The sequence below is a fragment of the Anser cygnoides genome, chromosome Z, assembly GCF_040182565.1.
Source record: "Anser cygnoides isolate HZ-2024a breed goose chromosome Z, Taihu_goose_T2T_genome, whole genome shotgun sequence".
NCBI lineage: Eukaryota > Metazoa > Chordata > Aves > Anseriformes > Anatidae > Anser > Anser cygnoides.
Genome location: NC_089912.1, coordinates 37,580,258 through 37,598,323, shown reverse-complemented (window position 1 = coordinate 37,598,323; position 18,066 = coordinate 37,580,258). Strand labels below are relative to the sequence as shown.

At 42.9% G+C, this 18,066-nt stretch overlaps 1 protein-coding gene across 4 annotated transcripts; it reads right to left on the bottom strand.

Annotated features, from left to right (window-relative positions):
- Positions 1-2,472: 2,472 nt before the first annotated feature.
- Positions 2,473-4,325, bottom strand: LOC106045088 (tubulin polymerization-promoting protein family member 2-like). Of its 4 annotated transcripts, none has more exons than XM_013195421.3 (4): positions 4,176-4,325; positions 3,190-3,366; positions 2,883-3,036; positions 2,473-2,737 (listed from the first exon to the last, which is right to left on the bottom strand). In XM_013195421.3, exons 2-4 carry the CDS (start codon positions 3,357-3,359, stop codon positions 2,555-2,557), a joined length of 507 nt encoding a protein of 168 aa, XP_013050875.1. In that variant the 5' UTR covers positions 3,360-3,366; positions 4,176-4,325; the 3' UTR covers positions 2,473-2,554. The 4 variants fall into 4 exon arrangements, with proteins under 4 accessions (XP_013050875.1, XP_013050874.1, XP_013050873.1 ...); XM_013195420.2 differs by having other exon boundaries at positions 3,190-3,363; positions 4,176-4,299; XM_013195419.3 differs by lacking the exon at positions 4,176-4,325 and adding an exon at positions 3,458-3,605.
- Between the last annotated feature and the right edge of the window lie 13,741 nt (positions 4,326-18,066).

Below are 18,066 nucleotides of genomic sequence, written 5' to 3'. Positions count from 1 at the left end.
TTTTGCAGGCTCCCAATGTACTAAAGCATAAATTGTTTTTTGTCTATGTGTTTGTTTGTTTCTTTTGTGTTGGTTTTGGTTTTGTGTTTTGTTCTGTCCTGCTTGCAGATGCGTTTTTGATGCTGCCATTGATACATGCATGCCTTTATTTTAAAATCTTAGATCCACTGTTATTACTGCTTCCCCAGGGGCATGTAGTAATCAGGTACTATTTTTGAACTCCTCAGTCAAGCACAACTTCCTTTTCATCTGTCCACTCTGCAGCTGCTGTAGGGAGTGAGCATGGCATTCCTCATCTTTTTGTGGTTTCTACTTATAAGGAATAGGCAGGACAAGCAGTGGTTCTTGTTGGTGCTGGAGTACTACACAAGTTAGATTACAGGATAAAGTAGATTGAATCACGTCTCAGAAATTCACCCTCCAGTGTCACACTGTACCCAAGTTAATGCAAACCAGAACTCACAGTACACAAGCACAAGTACAAAGCTCTCAGTCTGTTCCCTAAGCTCCCACAGCTTCTTCTATGCCAACTATGTATACACAAAGAAAATAAGAAGAAAAAAGAAGGAAAAAAAAAAAAGAAACTAATATTACAATACATCAACATACAACACATCAACACATCCCTGTGTTTGTTTGCAGAACTTTATGGGGACTATTCCTTGATTCATTTATAAGGAAACTGAGGTCTTAACGAAGAAATAATCAAGGTTCTTGAGGACAGTCCATGTCTTCCTTTCCTCCAAAATGACAAGGTCCTGAGCTGCTCAAAGTGTGGCAAGAAGGAATGGCACCAAACACCACACCAATCCTGAACATTGGTACGGCTGTAAGATGGCTGGTGCTTACATCTTTTGCTTGAAAACTGTGTTATCTGGTGGAGCTGGTATGCCTTTGTGCTTGGCCACCAAGGGGTAGTGGGACACTGGTGATTACTACCCACCATGTGTTAATAAGCCCTTGTAAGGGATGGAGCTGGAGGGTGGAAAGTACTGGAAGAACCTCAAACCCATACCTTGGATAACACTATAATGCACACCAGCTGTAATCTCCACATAGAGCTTTGTTCTGGGGAGAAAACCAACCAGGCCTCCATCCTAGGAAGAGCAGGGGACCTCCAGAGAAAGGAGTTAAGGAGCTGTGTCCAGGCCCAGGCCCAGGGCACTGTCAAACAGTACTGCAGACTCCCAGACATGTTTTCACCAGAGCATCTCAAGAGCAATGAGTTGAATAGAGCCACTTCAGGAACAATACAAAGTGTCAGGAACAACAATCATAGCTCTGAAATATTAATACTTGTTGCAATTACCTGCTGACTGCATTAAAATAAGGAATGGTATAACACCAAAAGCAGATCTAGGTGAGAATGTTCTTCCATTGTTACATAAGTGAATTACCTTTTCTTTTGTGGACAATGCCCTGCTACCTGTTAATCTACACGTACTTTGCTTAAACTGTTTTACAGCACATGGTGTACTATGCCAGTGTTGCTGCCACCTTCAATGTGTTTTATCTGAGTTATAAAAAGCCAATTAAAAAGTGGGCATATGGCCTTTATTTTTTACATATATTTCAGCGCTATTTTTTCCATCTTAGTTTGTGCATTTCATCCTGTTTTGTCATCTCAAGTCTGAATTACACAGAATTTTGTTTATTGCCAATTAAGGTAAAGCTTTAATGATCAGTTCTGGTACTGAGAAATAAAGACAAGCAATTGAACAAACACTTAAGGAAAGCACCCCAGCTTCTCCTTTGACACCTCTCTTGCCCCCTTCCTGGTCTCCCATCCCCTCAAAACCCTCAGGGAGGTCATGGGCAGCACAGGAGGCCACGGTCAGTCGTCACACTTTATTCACTGTCCTTGAGGTCATGAACTCTTCCCCAGCTGCCAGCACACTGAAACCAGGGGAAATAGTGATGAGTGACCCAGGCACGTGCTAGGAATATGTGAGGGGGTTTAACCTGGGGGATGGGGAAAAGCAAAAAGCAGGAACTGGTGTTATTAGGACCCCTACCATCCTCCCAAGGTAGTACCTGTTGCATCCTATGCCTCACAAGGGTACTCTTCAAGGTATGGTAAGGTACTGCTGATGAGCTGTCTGCCACCAGAAACTGCCACCATAAAATGCCAGCGACGCAATAAAAAGACAAGCATGCATTGCTCCCCAGGGCAAAAATAACAACAAAATACAAGTGTGTTTGGAGGAGAGAATAAAAATAATGAGTGAATATTTGAAGACTAACCTACTGTTCACTTAATTAGAAATGAGAAGCCATGTGATAGCAGTGGGCTATTTGGCCCGTAGACTTTTCTCCAGAAGGTTGTCTTGTCCTTGGATTGAGGTGCTTTCAAGCCCTGCTACACAGCAATCAAAGCACCATTGAATGGGAAACCTCCCCCACAAAACCATCATCCAGTGCCCACCCCATGCATTCCCACCCTGTCAGATTTGGTGAGCACAGACACAGAAAGCCAGTTGCATGAGATATTTATTTGCCTCTCCTCCCAAGTAATAGGGGAAGAAAGTCCTTGCTTTCCTAAGCAGTTTCACGCCTAATGTGTCTTGTCGTAAGTGCCTGCTCCCCTGTAGCCACCAACATAGCCGCTGTTGTCGGTCAGGTCCTCACGGCCAGCAAGACCCTTCCCTTTGCCGCTCTCATCAAAGCGCTCCTTGTGACTGCCGGTGTATTTGCTAGTGTCCGTCAGCCTCTCGACCCCACCAACCTTGGTGGCTTTCTGCAAGAAAGGAGACCAGCAGGAGACAGCCAGCATTAGGAGTGAGATCACAAATAGGCTCTTCTCTACATGCAAGGATAGCCCTTGGGACGTGCGGTCCCACGGCAGCTCCAGGTGCACAGTAGGCAAGGAAGCTCCTACTCACTGTGGTGCCAGCGCTGCCCGGCTCCTTCCCCTCGATGAGACCATACAGAGCCTGCAGTGCTTCCTGTGGTGATTTGCCCTTGAAGCGCTTACCACAGAGTTCCTTCATGGCCTGCTGGAACTCAGCAAAGGTGATGGTGCGGGCACCCTTGGTCCTACAGCCAGGGGAGACCAAGAGGAAAGTTACCTTGCAGGTGGGTGGCAATGGGATGGGAAAACCCCAGGGCTGCCCCTTGTCTGAGAGCCTGGTTGCCATCTCCTCTGCCCACCCAACAGCACTGCCCAATGCCCCTCGCTGCCACGCTCACTTGACTTTGTTGAATACTATGTCGATATCAGTGCTGGTCACGGCTTTTCCATCCATCACCCCACACTCTTTGCACATCTTGGAAAAGTTTTTCCCGGTCATCTCGTTGCCACTGGCAGCTGTGTCACCGTATACTGCGAATTTACGGAAAGCATCTTCTACCCCAGACATCTTGCTGCTGTGGAGAAAAGGAAGGAGAAGAGGAAGGAGCATGGAGTGAGCTAAGATCACCTGCAGCTGCCCGACTGGCACTCACATCCCACCTGTACCTGGTGTCCTGCAGTAAAAATGGCACTGCCACGGGCATCTCTCTGCCATGGGACTGCCATGGCAACCAAATGGGCAACAGCATAGAATGGGCAGGGGCAGGGACAGTTTGGGACCCAAGGGAAGGCAAAGGAGAAGTGGAGGTTGGGCTTTGGGGCAAGTGACCTCTGTATGTGAAGCAATGGGGCAACCAAAGCCTCTGAACCTTTTGGAAATACAAGTTTCAGTTAGACAGCTTCAAGAACAAATGCCTGCATTTGTAAACTGATTTATACTTTGCCTGTCATCTGATGACAGAAGTACCAGATTTGTCTTCCAGGCCCCAGATAATTGCCTAAATGTGGCAGATTGCCTTGTAAGTAGTCACCAAACTGTCCCCATCTTTCCAATTACACTTCGTCCCCTGAACAACTCCCTGAATGAGGTTGTCCTCCTCCTGACCCCAGTAAATTTTCTACTACTGATTAACTTAGACCACCACAACTGGGTAGCAGGGATCTCTGAGAGAATAAAAGCCATTGTGCAGCCTGTAAATCAGTCTGCTACAACTTGAGCAGTCAACTCCTGTTGCTTGTGAGATGCATTTGAATCCTCTTGAAATGCCAAGCCTCTCCTAAAGCCTTGAGCTTCACCCAGGGCTCTGGGTCTCACAGTTGTTTGCACGCTGCTATTTAATGTAAATCCTGGGTGAGGCCCCCTTGAGGCCTGGGCCCAGCTCACCTGTGTGAGGTGGCAGTGCTGGTGGCGGTGCTGGCGGCGGTGCTGGCGGTGGAACTGTCCCTGCTGTGTCCCTGGAGGTGGCGGGCACGCCCTGTGCCTCGCTTGCGGATTGTCTGCCTCGGCACCTGTGTCACAGTCCTCACCAAGAACACCGCGGCCGGGCGGCAATGCCGTGTTCTGCGGGGCGGGGGCAGGGGTCACTGGACCTTCAGCCCACTGGGATAATAAGCAAATACGGTATGGTTTTCAGCCAGCATACGTGTCTCGCGTCATCTGTACTGGGATGTGTACTCTTCCTCCAGTGGGAAGGGGGGCTACCCCTATAACCAGTAAACACAGCCAGCCCTTGTTCATGCTTCCCTGAGGAGATGATCTGCTACCAGCATCAGGCCCTGGCTGGGGGATGAGCCCGGGCAGTCACCAGCAAACCAATGACTCCAGAAGCCAGGGCAGGAGGGGAAGGGGGAGAGATATGACATATGCTACACGTGCAAAATCTTAGAGAAACACTTTTTTTTCCACTCCTATGCCAACAAAATTAAAGTAGAAAACTGAGGTGAAAACAGAGACTAGGCCTTCCAGGACATAAGTAAGGCTCAAGACAACATGGAACCATGTATAAATATACCTTATTTCAGAAATATTTTATTCTTGCCGCTAATTAACAGGAATGTATTTTCTGGTCTTGCTGCCAGTCACAGTATACCCAGCTCTAAGCAGCTGGGTGAGCTTGGTGAAGGTCTACCTCTTCCAGGAGGAAAACCTTGCAGTTACTGCTGTACACTCACTGCCTTTGCTCATCTTTATGGCCTTTGCTCTTCCTGCTGAGCTGTCCATAATTTCTCATCAATTACACTGTTAATGAGAGAAACTCATTTGCCCTTGGCAGGTTTTGTGCAAAGGGCACTGCCTGGCAGTGGGGATCCAAGCAAGGCTGAAATAGCAAAAAAACACCCAGTGCCACCCCTTGCTGCTGCCAGGGATGGGATATAGGCATCCCACCCTACCAGGGCAGCCCCAGAGCCATACCTCTGGCTGGTTTTGAAGTGCCACCAGATGCTAATGAGCTGGGAATGGGCAGTGAGGATGCCAAGATAATCCTCAGCCAAACCAGGCAAACATCACTGGTAGCGAGGCAGTTTCTGCCTTTTAGGCAAATGCTGATCATCTCAAGGAATTGCCTTATTTTTTCTTGTTGAAGATGGCCTGTTTGGGGGCTGCCTGAGCAGGAATGCCAGTAGTGCTGCCAGTGCAAGGAAAGCACAGAAGAAATGAGGCAGAAGATGTCGCCACAGGGAGGCAGGAGATAGATGTGCATGTTGTTGGTAGGGATTTTTCTTACATTCTGGAAAGACTTTTCTATAGCAAAGCATATATTTGGAATAGAACTTTTTTTTTCTTTTAATTGCATTAAATATATATATATGCACATATATATTTTAATTGAGCAATGTATAACTTGTCTAAGGTGACTAAGTAAAGCTGACAGCCTCAGAAAGAAGGCAATATTTTGTTAGAGTGAGTAGCCAAACATCCATAAATTCTGAGGTCAGGAATTCACCTCCTTTTTTCCCCTATAACTCAAAATTATTACAGTTCAGCTGTGATGACAACAGCTTTTTTGTTTCTCCTCCTCCTAGTCTGGATGTGACAATGGATGAACCAGAAGGTCACTTCCCTTAAAGTTATTAGGGCATTGCTCCCCAGTCATGAGCTCAACAAAACCGTAAAAAAAACCAGCTCAAACCAGACAAGTGTCCAAAACTGCAAAGATTGCCATGGAAGGTGGGGCAAGTACTTGAGAGTCTGCAAGGGTTGAACAGGTGGTCTCTTCCAACTCCTGTCTGAGCAAAAGGACAAAGCCCTCTCCAGATATGCACTTTCTAGGTAGAGTAAGCGTACACAAAGCTTACCACAGATCACAAAATTTTAACATGCTTCATAATAATATGCTTGTATATACTATATAATAATACCTATAAGAGAAGTTTGTTATCTCTAACCTTGAGTTCCAGTTCCTGAGGGAAAACAATAAAAAATGTCATATGCACACATGCATGCATGGCCAGAGATTCCTGTTGTCAATACACCTCTTTAGCAAAAAGGCAAATGGCCAGATCGCTGTTCTGAAATTTTCTGCCAGACTTCTCTATACTTATATTTCCCCAGAAGAATTTCAGTTCCTTTTGTGATCAACAAATTTTATCAACAGCAATTTTACCTGTATTTTCTTTTCACTGATAAAAATGTGAAAGAGCATTGGGCCAAGCACTAAAAGCTGCAGATTTCCACCACAGACACCTCTAAGGACAAACATCTCCTACAATCTGCCAGTTCGTTATTGCTAAATTCATTTAACCTGGAGGACAAGGTTTTAAAGAGCCACTCTTTAGAATGATAGCATGCAACTGACAGATCACACAGCAAAATTGTATTAATATGTTCCAGACATAGTGCTCCAGTGAAGTTAACACAGAGATTAATCTGACATTGTGCCTATGGTCTTTGCTTTTCAATTCTCTCATGGCTACATGCCAAATTTTTTCTGCTTTCAGTTGGAAGGGTTTCGACAAAATCAGGCCAAGGGAGTACAGAAATGGTCCCAAGTAACTAGTTAAGTATTTGAGGCTGCTGCCAGCCTGCTATGAGCTCAGCTTAAAATTGCATTTGGGGAGGTTTGAAGTGTCTTAGATTGGCCAGAGATGAAGAAATAGAGGAGAATCACCAGAAGGGAAAAAAAAAATAAATAAAGGACGAGAAAAAGAAGAAGAAGAAAAAAATTGGTGTTTTAATAAAATAATACGAATAACATACAGAAACAGACACACACACTATTCCCCTGTTCCCAAAGCAGATAAACCATTAAAAGGAAGTTCTCATATTATGAAGGGATATGCTAAATTGCTTAAATCCTCAGTCGTAGGGAAGTGATTTATTCTATACCAATAAAATGGTTAGCTGCAGAACAGAGAGCAGAATGCAGTGTTCTATTCAAATTCCTACATAAATCTGCAGGAAAGTTGGAAGACAACTTTGATACCATCTTCATGGAATTAGCATTATTTATTTAAGGAAAAACAGTATTTTGAAGAGACTAAAAAGTACAAAAAAAAAAATGTTAGGGCATCTGTAACATTGAAGCAAACCAAACTAGCTCTGCAGAATAGTAGAAATCCGGGAGAAAAGATTAATTATGTCTGAAGCTCTTTTGTAGGCAAGAAGAATATTAACTTCTGCTGTTATGAATAAATGAATTCTAAATTATTCTTTGTCTGCTAGATTTTATGAACTATTACCATAATCACATAAACCTCCTTTTTTCACATAAAGCTATGTATAGCATAAGACTTCCTTTCCAGTGCCATGATCAGAGAAACTGTTTGAATGAAGACATTAAAGCAGTGAAATTCCAATTACTGTATGAAACATTCTAAATCTGTCAAAATGAGCTGCTCGGATTACAGCTAGACCCAGAAAACCCCAAAAGATGGTGGATGAAGGTAAATTGAAACTCAGATATGGAGCTCTCCATCTGATTCCAGACTGTGTACTTTTGCAGCCAAATTGTCCCTTTCCTGGTCTCTGAGTATGTGAAGAACAAAGTTTTATTTAAAATGAGGGTCAAGTGTGAGAGTGTAATGCATAGCACAAGTTTGAAAGGCAGTGACTTTAGCTGTCTTGCTGAACAAATACAATCTGTCTGATACAGATATATGGGGAAAGAGGGGAGAACAGAGGAGCATGCTGGTGCCTAGACTTGAAAGAGAATTTTAAAGAATAGCTGAAAGAACCAGAATCGTGCACTGACAAATTTGAAGCTACTGGTCAGAAATTAAAATAGAGCTAAAGAGACCAAACATAGCTGCTGCGTGTAAAAACAGTTCGTGGGATTCCTTTTCAGTATTTTCAGTTCTAGTGCATTTTTTATTATTATTTTTATTATTTGTCAGGTATACACACATTCACACACACTATAAGAAAGCCTTTTTAAGACACAGATCAAACTGTTGTTCAAGGGAGTAAATTAGGACAAGTTTAATACACACTAATTGTACAGTTTTATAAATAACAAGCTTCTAATGAAAATTACCAGCCCGGATAAATCCCATCTTGTGTGTGCCCAATCCCAATGTAAGAAAAAGAACAATGTGCAGTAGCTCCTCATGGTCTTTCTGAGCTGAAAACTTCTGTGTCATCCCATAGTGAAGTGACCTCATCTATATGCCGTGGTCTAGCCCACATGAACTAGAGAGTTTTGTCCTTTACTTGGAAACCAACACGTGGAAAACTATGTTTCTGCATTGTCCTGATCTGCAGACCCCTATGGTGAGCCCACAGCAATAAAAAAAGAAGTTTTTCACCCTTATACCTATGGTGAACCACTGTCTTTTATGAGCATACCCATTTAGTAAAAAAATGAATAATTACATTAAATAGATTCCCTCTCTATCAAGGAAATTACCTGTCTCTTGTTTTGGAGGCTGAGCACACAAAGAGTTGAGAACTTTGTTTGTACAGTTCCTTATATTATGCAAATGTTATCCTGTAGTTAACTTCAGTGTCCTCCTCAGGCTGTGTAGGAGGACATGGACTGGAAAAGGTATAAGAACAAGATAAAGTGAAGGTTAAGACAGTTCTCTTTGCAAGTTCCAGCCACTGCTTTGTTCTCTCCTTGAATGCCTTCTGGACCACAGTTTAGCTGGAACTGTTTTCAGCTGGAGAGCCAATGAAGTTTTTCTCCCCAAACACCGCTCCCACATGAGGGCTCCAGCACATTATTGGTTTTCATGTACCTCGTCCCACTGCTTTTTCTCTTTACACAGTAAAATCATTGTGAAAGCGTCTGATGATCTAGATGTACCCTCGTGTTCTTGACCTGTACAAAGAAGTTTCGTGCTTTAGATTGAGCAGTTTTAAACAATGTTAGTTTATTGTTTGTTATACTATCAGATACAATAAATTCAAAATAATTTGTCTAGGATAAATCATGTTCCCCTTGGCCAGAAGTTAGTGCATTACAACAAAAATCTTCAGGAGTAAATTTTTTATATGTATTCCTGTCGACATTGACATCAGTTTTTTTGTTTGTTTGTTTTTATATGGAAAACATTCCACTCTGTTATAATCCAAACAATATTTGTACGTATGAGAAAAAATAACAGAATATTTTCTTAAGGTACAGTGCCCATAACAAGCAGTTTCCAGCTACATGACAAATCCTCTCAAAGCAGAATGAAAGGTACTTTGGTACATGCTTTCCTATTGTAATGGTCTTTCTTGGCATATGTGAGAGTGGGCTATGGCCCACGGTAACATATGAAAATGCTGGATTGCTAAGCAGGTGTGCCACATTGCTGAAACTCTCCCAAGACTTAGAAAAAAGCTCTTAGACAAATGCTGCTACAACACTTCAACTAACTCGTTAGGAAATATGGCATTTAATACTTGATTTATTATGTGATTAGTAACACATTAAAAAAGGTCATTTTCATACATATCTATATGATAATGTGAATCATATTCATCACCAATGTAACATCTGCTGATTCCACTGTAGTTATATTAAGAATTAATTTTGCTCCTGAAGTATGTTTTCCTATTCTATTTTAGCTACATTATATTAGCTCCTTCCACAGCAAAACTGCATTTATCTCAAACTTGATTTGATGCAATTATGCAGGAATAAATGATGTTGTTTTGACTCATTTCAACAAGTTGAACCATTTGCACGCTGTTCCAACAACATCCTTCTGCATGCAAAAGTCTCTTGGCAGTTCTTCAACTCTGACCTAGAATTCCATCTGAAAAGCTACAGCTTTTGTGTGTACATCCTGTAGAAGCACAAATGTTGCTGCTAACTTTTTTCCACAACACATCAAAGCATTCTGTAGGGGGAGGAGGTTCAAGAAATATTAGGTTAAAGCATTTTTATGCATATATAGTTGCATACAAATAGCAAGTGTAACATATATGCGTATATTAAAAGTATATATATATAGCGGCAAATCACATTTTAGGTGCTTGTGAGAAACATATCGCTAGATACTTATTTTAACTCAAGCTCCTGAATTCCTTAGATCCTTATAGAAAGGTATTTGCAAGTCTTCAGTTGTGTGCTGTCATTCAGGCCAGCAGAAAACTCTGATGGTGGCATGCATCAAGAACAAATAGGACAAGCATACTTCCTCATTGCTTATTACCTGGCACCTTTATGAACAAGTTCAATGATCTTCCTGAGCTATTCTCACTCATAACACAGTTGGAGCTGGCCCGCCATTTTCCTATTATAGATCAAGACTTCTGGCCTTTTCCAGCTAGCTGCCCAGGCCTATTTCAGCCAGTGAATGTTATTTCAAGCTTTTAAAAGTGAGTCTCAAGCAAAAGAAGAAAAAATTAACAACTAATTACCAGCATTAATTTTGTGCCTTATTTTATCAAACAGTAAGATTCTTCAATATCATTCTATAAAGGTCATAGTTTAAATAACATTTAAAAATACAGATCTGGCCTTATTTTCTGTGATAATAAGCAATATGACCAGTTTCACAAATTTCAGTGTTAGTATTACACCTTCCTGGCACTATGTCTTTACCATCTCTTATATCTTGCCTTCCATAAAAGCACAGAAACCACTTATACAACAGTGCCCAAACAAAAGCACTGAGCATAACCAAGCTTAAACAATTCAAGATGACTTACATTACATTTTATTCCTATTCTGATCTATCAATGAAAACATACACACACATATATATAATGTTTTTGTCATTACTAAGGCAATACACAGCTTTTTTCAAACCACACTGCAGATGGAAAGGAAGATGCTTGTCTTTTCTTCACTGTAAGGCAACAGCTTAGACTTCAGTCATCTTGGTGAAGTCAAAGAGCAAAGACAGAGAACTGGGCACCCTCCCATTTATGCACTTAGCCAGGTGTTGTGGTTTAGCCCCAGCAGGCAGGTCAGCACCACGCAGCCACTCGCTCCCTCTCCCCAGGTGTTATGGGAGGGAGAACTGGAGAAGTAAAAGAGCAAGAACTCATGGGTGGAGATAAAGACAGTATCCTATTGGCAGGGCAGTGTGAGAAGCTGAAAGGTCCTTGACTTAATGTAAGTACTGCTCTGCAACCGGCAGTATGTCATCACCACTATTTTAATCAAAAATCCAAAACACAGCATCACACAAGCCTCTATGAAAAAAAAAATAGCTCTATGCTAGCCAAAACCATGACACCAGGGAAGTATGTTGGCTAAAATGCGGAAGGCTCTTTCTGCTGCCTTTCTGAGTGGCTGGTGTTGATAAAAAGAGAGTTTCAGCTTTGACTGAACACCTCCTGGACAGCTCAAGAAGGGATGCACCTAGCTGCTGTGGTGGCCTGGCTCCTTCCAAGGGCAGTGGCTGCTCCTGAGCGAGCGTTTTAAGGGCCTAAGAAACCAGTGAGGACTTCTCATTTTTCTGGTTACGGTCTTACAGGTGTTCCCAAAACCTGGGGTGTCTGAGTCCAGGTGTCCAGCAAAAGAAATCTGGTGGCTACCAATGGCCTTGTGCACCTTGTATCTGCCAGCTCTCACTCAATTAATATTTTAGAGGCCTGCCCTCAGGAGCTGATCTGTCTTTTTTTTTCTGTGTGTCTATGGCACCTGGAAAATGCAGATCAGATCCACGTTAGGACCTTTAGGCACAGATGCAGTAAAATTGATCAATAGTGCTGATATCCCTGCAGTGACTCACCAAGCTGTACCAGGTCATGGCACCCTATACCCCTCTAACCTGGGTGTAGCCTAGCAAGAACATTTATAACTAGGAGTTATGCTCCATGGCATAGCCAAATTCACTCTATCTCTGTTTTTTGGTGGGTTTTTTTTTTTCATATCTCTTCTGGGTGCTGTTACAGTCCAATAGGTTTTCCTGTGTTTTTGTTGTTTCTTTCTTTCTTCTTGTGTTTCTGTGCTTTTGCATTAGGCTGAGAAATGGCAACTCCTCACTCTGTCCTTATTTACAGGCTGCAATGTTACAAGCAAGTAAAAGAACATGTTGTTCCTCACAATGTAAAATGGTGGAACTCATCCATCATGAGATGCTTTATGTAAGACAAATATAAAGAGGCTCAACAAGCAATTTGGCAAAACCATGGAAGGAAGTCCTTAAAAGGGTTGCTGGATGTAGAGAGGCAGCAACCTCCAGCCTGGGAAGTCTCTGACTCTGACTGGTATCCAGGAGGTTTTAGGCTGGAGGATGCCCCAGGACCATGTGCTTCCTCTGCTCTGAGCACAGGTCAGAGACAGGACACGTGTGTGGATAAGCTTTTCTTCCAACCTTATATGGTTGCTTTTGTGTTCACAGTCAATTTCATTTATTTCTTTTCTAATTTATGTAGGCCTATCATTTTCTCCCCAGTTCTCATTCTTCCACTTTTCCACTACAGTGCAGCTCCTAGAAAATGGGAAAACCTACTGTGGTCAGAGATTGTTCTAAAGCAACCAAAACAAACAAACTGCTAGCACACCACAACATACTGTTTCTTTTATGCTGGAAAAGTGGTAAAAGCTATGTGCTGCTGCAGTCAGGAGCCAGATCAGCTTACAGCTGCATCCAGCCTTGCAATCAAACTGAAGGGTATTAACAGAGTCCTAGACACATGACACTGAGAGAGGACAGCTTATCAGGTAGCAGTAGAGTGGGAGTGCTCATTTTTCAGGTTTGCAGCTTGAGCCCATATTTGACATAAGTAACAGTGATATTTTCTAGCTTGTGTTGGAAGAGCTGACACCTGTTTTGCATAGTCTGCACGTCTCAAGTACACTTCTCAGTACATGGTGATGGAGACAGAAGTTTGGGCTCTGCATGCCCATGTGGCTGCAGCATGCCTGAACTTTCCAAGGGGAATTAATTTACTCCACGCTGCCTGCTAGGCCTTGTCACAAGCAGTGGCTGAGGCTACAGGGCTGTTCTGCCACCGGTTCACTGATGCTGGTACCCATTTGTTGCTTCTCTGGATGTGGTGCCTGGCCCCTTTTCACAGCTCACTTTGACAATACTTGTCCCATAAAACCAGGACGAAGGACAAGGCAGGCAGAGCCAGTTTTCGGATAGGTCTGAAACCACAGAACAAAACAGAAAACCTCTTCTGGCTAAGAACATTTTGTCTTCGGAAGCAGCATTCTTGCATGATTTCACTGCCCATGTGGGATTATTTTGTGGAATTGGGATGATTTGTGGCATGATTTTTATTTTGAGAAATATATGTGTGCAGCCATCAATAGCAGTCACTGCAGCTTAAAATTCTGCAGGCTGGCAGCCCTGCTCCCAGTGACACTGTGAAGACCAGCAGCAGTCTCAGCTCTGGGTGCGGGCTCCTCAACACCTCGTGAAGCTCAATGCAAAAGGACCTGCTTCTTTTATGCTTTTTCTCGAGGGCCAGACTCTGAGCAGGTGCAAATCAGCCTCCCCATGCTGCAGTCAGCAGGTCTGCGCCACTCAGCACCAGCTGAGGATTTGGCTGGCGGTCCATATTTTCCTGAAGGCATAGCAACAATCCCGAAATGTGCCAGGGGCCTTAAGCTGTGCTGCGCTCTCTCTCCCATTCCTCCTGGCAACAAACCTAGGTGCGAGGAGTCAGCTAGGAAAGTATGTGCCCGTTTTTAAAAGCCTTACTTGCAGAAGGGAAGGGAGAGCTCCCCAGTGCCTTCCCTTTCTCGTTCTTGCGGAGGCGCTTCGCTGCCCCATGGAGGGAGAAGGTTTGCTGGACACGAGCCACAGCCCCTCTGGATGTTTCCACCAGCCCAGTGAAGCGGAACAGTCCCATCGCTGTCAGGCCAGAGCCAACGCACAATATTTTACGCAACTATTTTTGTGGTGGGATCAAATGGCCTGGTATCTGGGACATCTGCCGGAAGCAAGACACCCTTTGTGGGAGTCTACACAACTCAGCTGGCCTCACGCTGCCGGTTGCTGAAGCCACAGCCTGGGACTGCTTTTCAGGTCTGGTTAAGGACAGAAAAAAAATAAAACCCAGCTTGCTTCAAACAGATATCAATCATGCCCTGTGCTACTCTGTTAGGTGCATCTTGTGCAAAAAACGAGAACTGGCGATATACCCCCACGCACCTCCCCGCTTCCCCAAATCTTATTTTTGAGTGAGGAGCTGGAGTGAACTCATGGTTGTGGCAGGCCCTCACCCCATGCCACCTCTAATTATAGGGGAGCCCTGGTCTGTACTGGCAGAAAAATACCCCCCCCGCCCCCGCACAGACGTTGACACTCGGGCTCAGAGAGTGCAACCGTCAACTGACAGCTTCAGGCACTGGTTCCTTCACGGCAGCAAGATATAAATATAAACCTTCACAGCCCTGAGGTCTCCTTTTTTCGACTTTAACTCTGGTATTTATTTATTTTTTCTGTAGCTGATTCTTAAGGTCAGTTTTGTGATAGGAAATCCAAACGCAGGGCCGTCAACTGTCTTAATCCCAGGTGCCCATCCTGTTAAGCCCGTATCTGTTGCTATCAATAGGTGCTCCAGGCACAAGGGGAGGGAGGTCAGGTAATAGAAGGGCTTTTGACTGACCTCCTCCAGCTGTGCTGACTGAAGAAAAACCTTGTCGCTGGCTAATTGCACTACTGCTTGCAGAAAAGACGCTTGTCACTTCTGGCTGCAGTGAGATTTTGTTATCAGGAGTAATGCCATGTCAGGCTGTGTGAAAGTAGCATGGGGTCAAGATCTATACACCCTCCTGAGGCCTTCTTGCTTTATCTGTGGCAAATACTCTAGACAATGTCAGAGGACTACCTGTGTAATAGTGGCAGCACCTAGCCCTGACCTGGAGTGCTACTTACCCAAGGGCATATTTCCACACATGTATGTACATACACATAAAGGAGAGAATTACCTTAAGTTTTACTCTGAAGCTCTTGTAAAATCGTTCAAGAAAAGGCATTCTAAAGTCTCCATACAGAACACTTTTTTTGGAGAATGGATCTTACCTTTTTAACACGACAGGAGACCACAGCAGTCCCTTTGGCTTTAAGACTCAGCAGGAGCTTAGCTTCAAGCAGGCTCTGGGGCAGAATGAAATGCATGGTTCACCTACCATGAAAAGAAGAGCTTTCCCTTCTTTTTGCCTTCGTTGTCTGCTGACTGAGGACTGGCATAGTCTGCAAACTAGCCAGGCCTAGTAACAGAGTAGACCACCCAAACAACCCTGTGATTAATACCCTCCCTGTGATCCAGCCCCATATACTTAGTGGCACAGGAAGCAGCTCTGAGGCCTCTGTGTGAGCTCCGAGGACCTTCACCTCAAGCGTACCACATCTTTCCTTGGCGGGACAGTGGCATGGGACCGGTTTGTTCTTTGCCAAACTCTAAATCCAAAATTATATTCTTTATCTACAGTTTACTGGAGTGTGGTTTAACAAGGTCACATGCTATTGCAGATATTTAACCAAATGCAGTCAGAAAATCACAGAAAATCAAAACCAGCTTATTGCACTCAAGTAGTCAACAATTATGTGCAAGTCCTCCGTAATATGCTGTCAGGAAAATAGAAGAGGGCAGGCAGAAACCCCAAGGAGCCATAAATCACAGGGAAAATGGAGGGGAAGAAGGCAGAAGTCTGTAAGAGACTTCAAGAGGCCAGCTATTCCTTTTCTTAGGGCAAAATCACCATCTATGTCATTCCCTACAAATGTTTGTCTTATCTTAGGTGAGATAAGACAAACATCAAACACTAGTAATGGGGACTCCACAGGCTCTCAACACAATCTATCCCAGTGGTTCACTATCTCTGCTTTTAATGTTTCTCATGAATCTTCTTCCTATACTTCAAAAACGGGTAGGAGAAAAGTGCTTTGAATGATGGATTGCAAATGCTTTTTTTTTTTTTTCTTTTCTTTGCAAATTGAACTTAAGTTGTTTTGGTGTGCAAATAAAGATTATTCTGTGATTTTTTCTTTTCTTTCTCTCCCTCTTTCTCTCTGCCGGTAATCTGCTGCAAAGTGAAAAAGCAGCAGTAACAGTTAATCCATGCAAAGATGTGGAGATGGTGAAGAATACTGAAATCTATCCTCAACCTATTTACTAGTGTGCCTGTAAGAGGTCTGAACCAACAAGACCTGGAGTGTCTTCAGAAGGTCTAATGGGGCCTTCAGTGCTTAACACCTAGAAAGGTAGGACCAGACTTGATATTCTTACCTGCATGCTGAAGTTTTTAGACATATTCCGGTTTGATCAGAACGCTCCTCTCAGGAAATAGTCTTACCACTCGTTCAGTTTGAGAACTTCTCATGATTTGTAAGCAATGTCTTTCCGTGTGCAGGCTGTAACATGACTGTATTTCATTGCCACAAAGAAACCAGTTCCTATGTAGAACACAGTTTGCAAAAGTGATGTTTTTGAGGCTGGTGTTCTATTCCCATGGAAGGACATTAGTCAATGTTGATGACCATATTCAACTTGTCCCACATTACCCACACAAACACATATTTGCAGAAGCCAATGGGCAGATCTACTGTAGGTAATAAGCTGTCATAGCTTCACTGACTTCAGCTGGATAGCAGTGATTTCCATAAATTAAGGATCTGGTCCACAAACATCTACGTGTTTGGTTTCCTTTTGTGTTTACAGAAATACTCTCCACTAACTACATATTAAAGGGAAATTAACCCTCTATATGTGGGCAGATCTCAGCTCCTTTTGGATGCTTTCCTGAACATATTATGGTTGTGAGAGCAATCCTTCAGCTCAGCGTGATCACAGACACTTTAGTACTTGCTAGTAGGACACAGAAAAGTCAGATTTTTAGAAACTGAATCAAAAACTAACTATGCTTTATAATCAGGATAGTTGAGCATCAAAAAGAATGTATTTATGATTACAGTACTATAATTTAAGTAGGAACAGTTTTGTATTTTGTAACATAAACAAGCTTTGCCACAGAAATGATTTTGATAGTATAGTGGTAAGAACCTTTTTAAACTTTAATACTTATGGTACATATCCACTAAAATAATAACACTTACAAAAAGGTTTGTCGTTTGTGTTTTATTGGAGTTCTACTCACAAAATTCAAACTATGCTGTAAAGGTAAGCCTGCAAACTGGTATAATTATGGGGAAGAAAAAAAAAGTCATACCCATGAATTAACCGCTTACAATGGCTTAAATGAGAATCAGACAGGTAAACTATTTGAAGCCTCTTCTGAAAAGACTAATAACTTTTTCTTCAGGTACCTGCAGGGAGAGAGCAAACAGAAATATTATGTCGGTAAGGCAATCATGAGCAGAATTTCAGCATCTATGTATTTTGGTGAGAAAGGGCATGAGAAACTCCAGGGCATAGTATGTGCACAAACAAACCTGAACATTTCAGGTTTTCTAGATCAAAATTCTATCCATCACAAACACTTAGGCCAAGGCTGCAAGGTGCAGAGCAGCTGGGCACTCTGCTCAACAAATCCTCCTAACAGAAATTGTTTTACACCACATAACTCTACTAACAGAGTACAAGTTTGATGGGGGAGGACACAATCTGCTACAAACTCCTGATCTGTAGAAACACAGAAGCACTTGTACAACATGATCAGATCATTTGCAATAACAGGTCAGTTATCTTAAGCAACTCTTTTGTTTTGCAAGAACTGACTTTTCATCTTTTGATTTGTTTAAATGTGACATGTCCACCAACCTACATTGCCAAGATTTTCCCAGGACCGAAGAAACAAACAAATAAACAGGGGAGAAGAAAGAAAAAGAAAAAAAAAAAAAAAAAAAAAAAAGAGGCCTTTTATAAGAAGAGTATGTGCCTTCTTTTCTCTTATCCATGAGTTAATGCTATTACTTTCCCAAAGAATAGGGGCACATATCCAACATCCCACAGCTCTGAGAGACTTTCCTGAGCA

Bases quoted from the DNA above. Each gene is read 5' to 3' on its own strand.
- LOC106045088 (XM_013195419.3), bottom strand. From the start codon at position 3,540: ATGCTGTTGCCCATTTGGTTGCCATGGCAGTCCCATGGCAGAGAGATG. The intron at 3,037-3,189 runs GTGAGCGTGGCA...CCCTGGCTGTAG, and splicing joins ATAGTATTCAACAAAGTCAA to GACCAAGGGTGCCCGCACCA. The intron at 2,738-2,882 runs GTGAGTAGGAGC...CCTTTCTTGCAG, and splicing joins CGGGCAGCGCTGGCACCACA to AAAGCCACCAAGGTTGGTGG.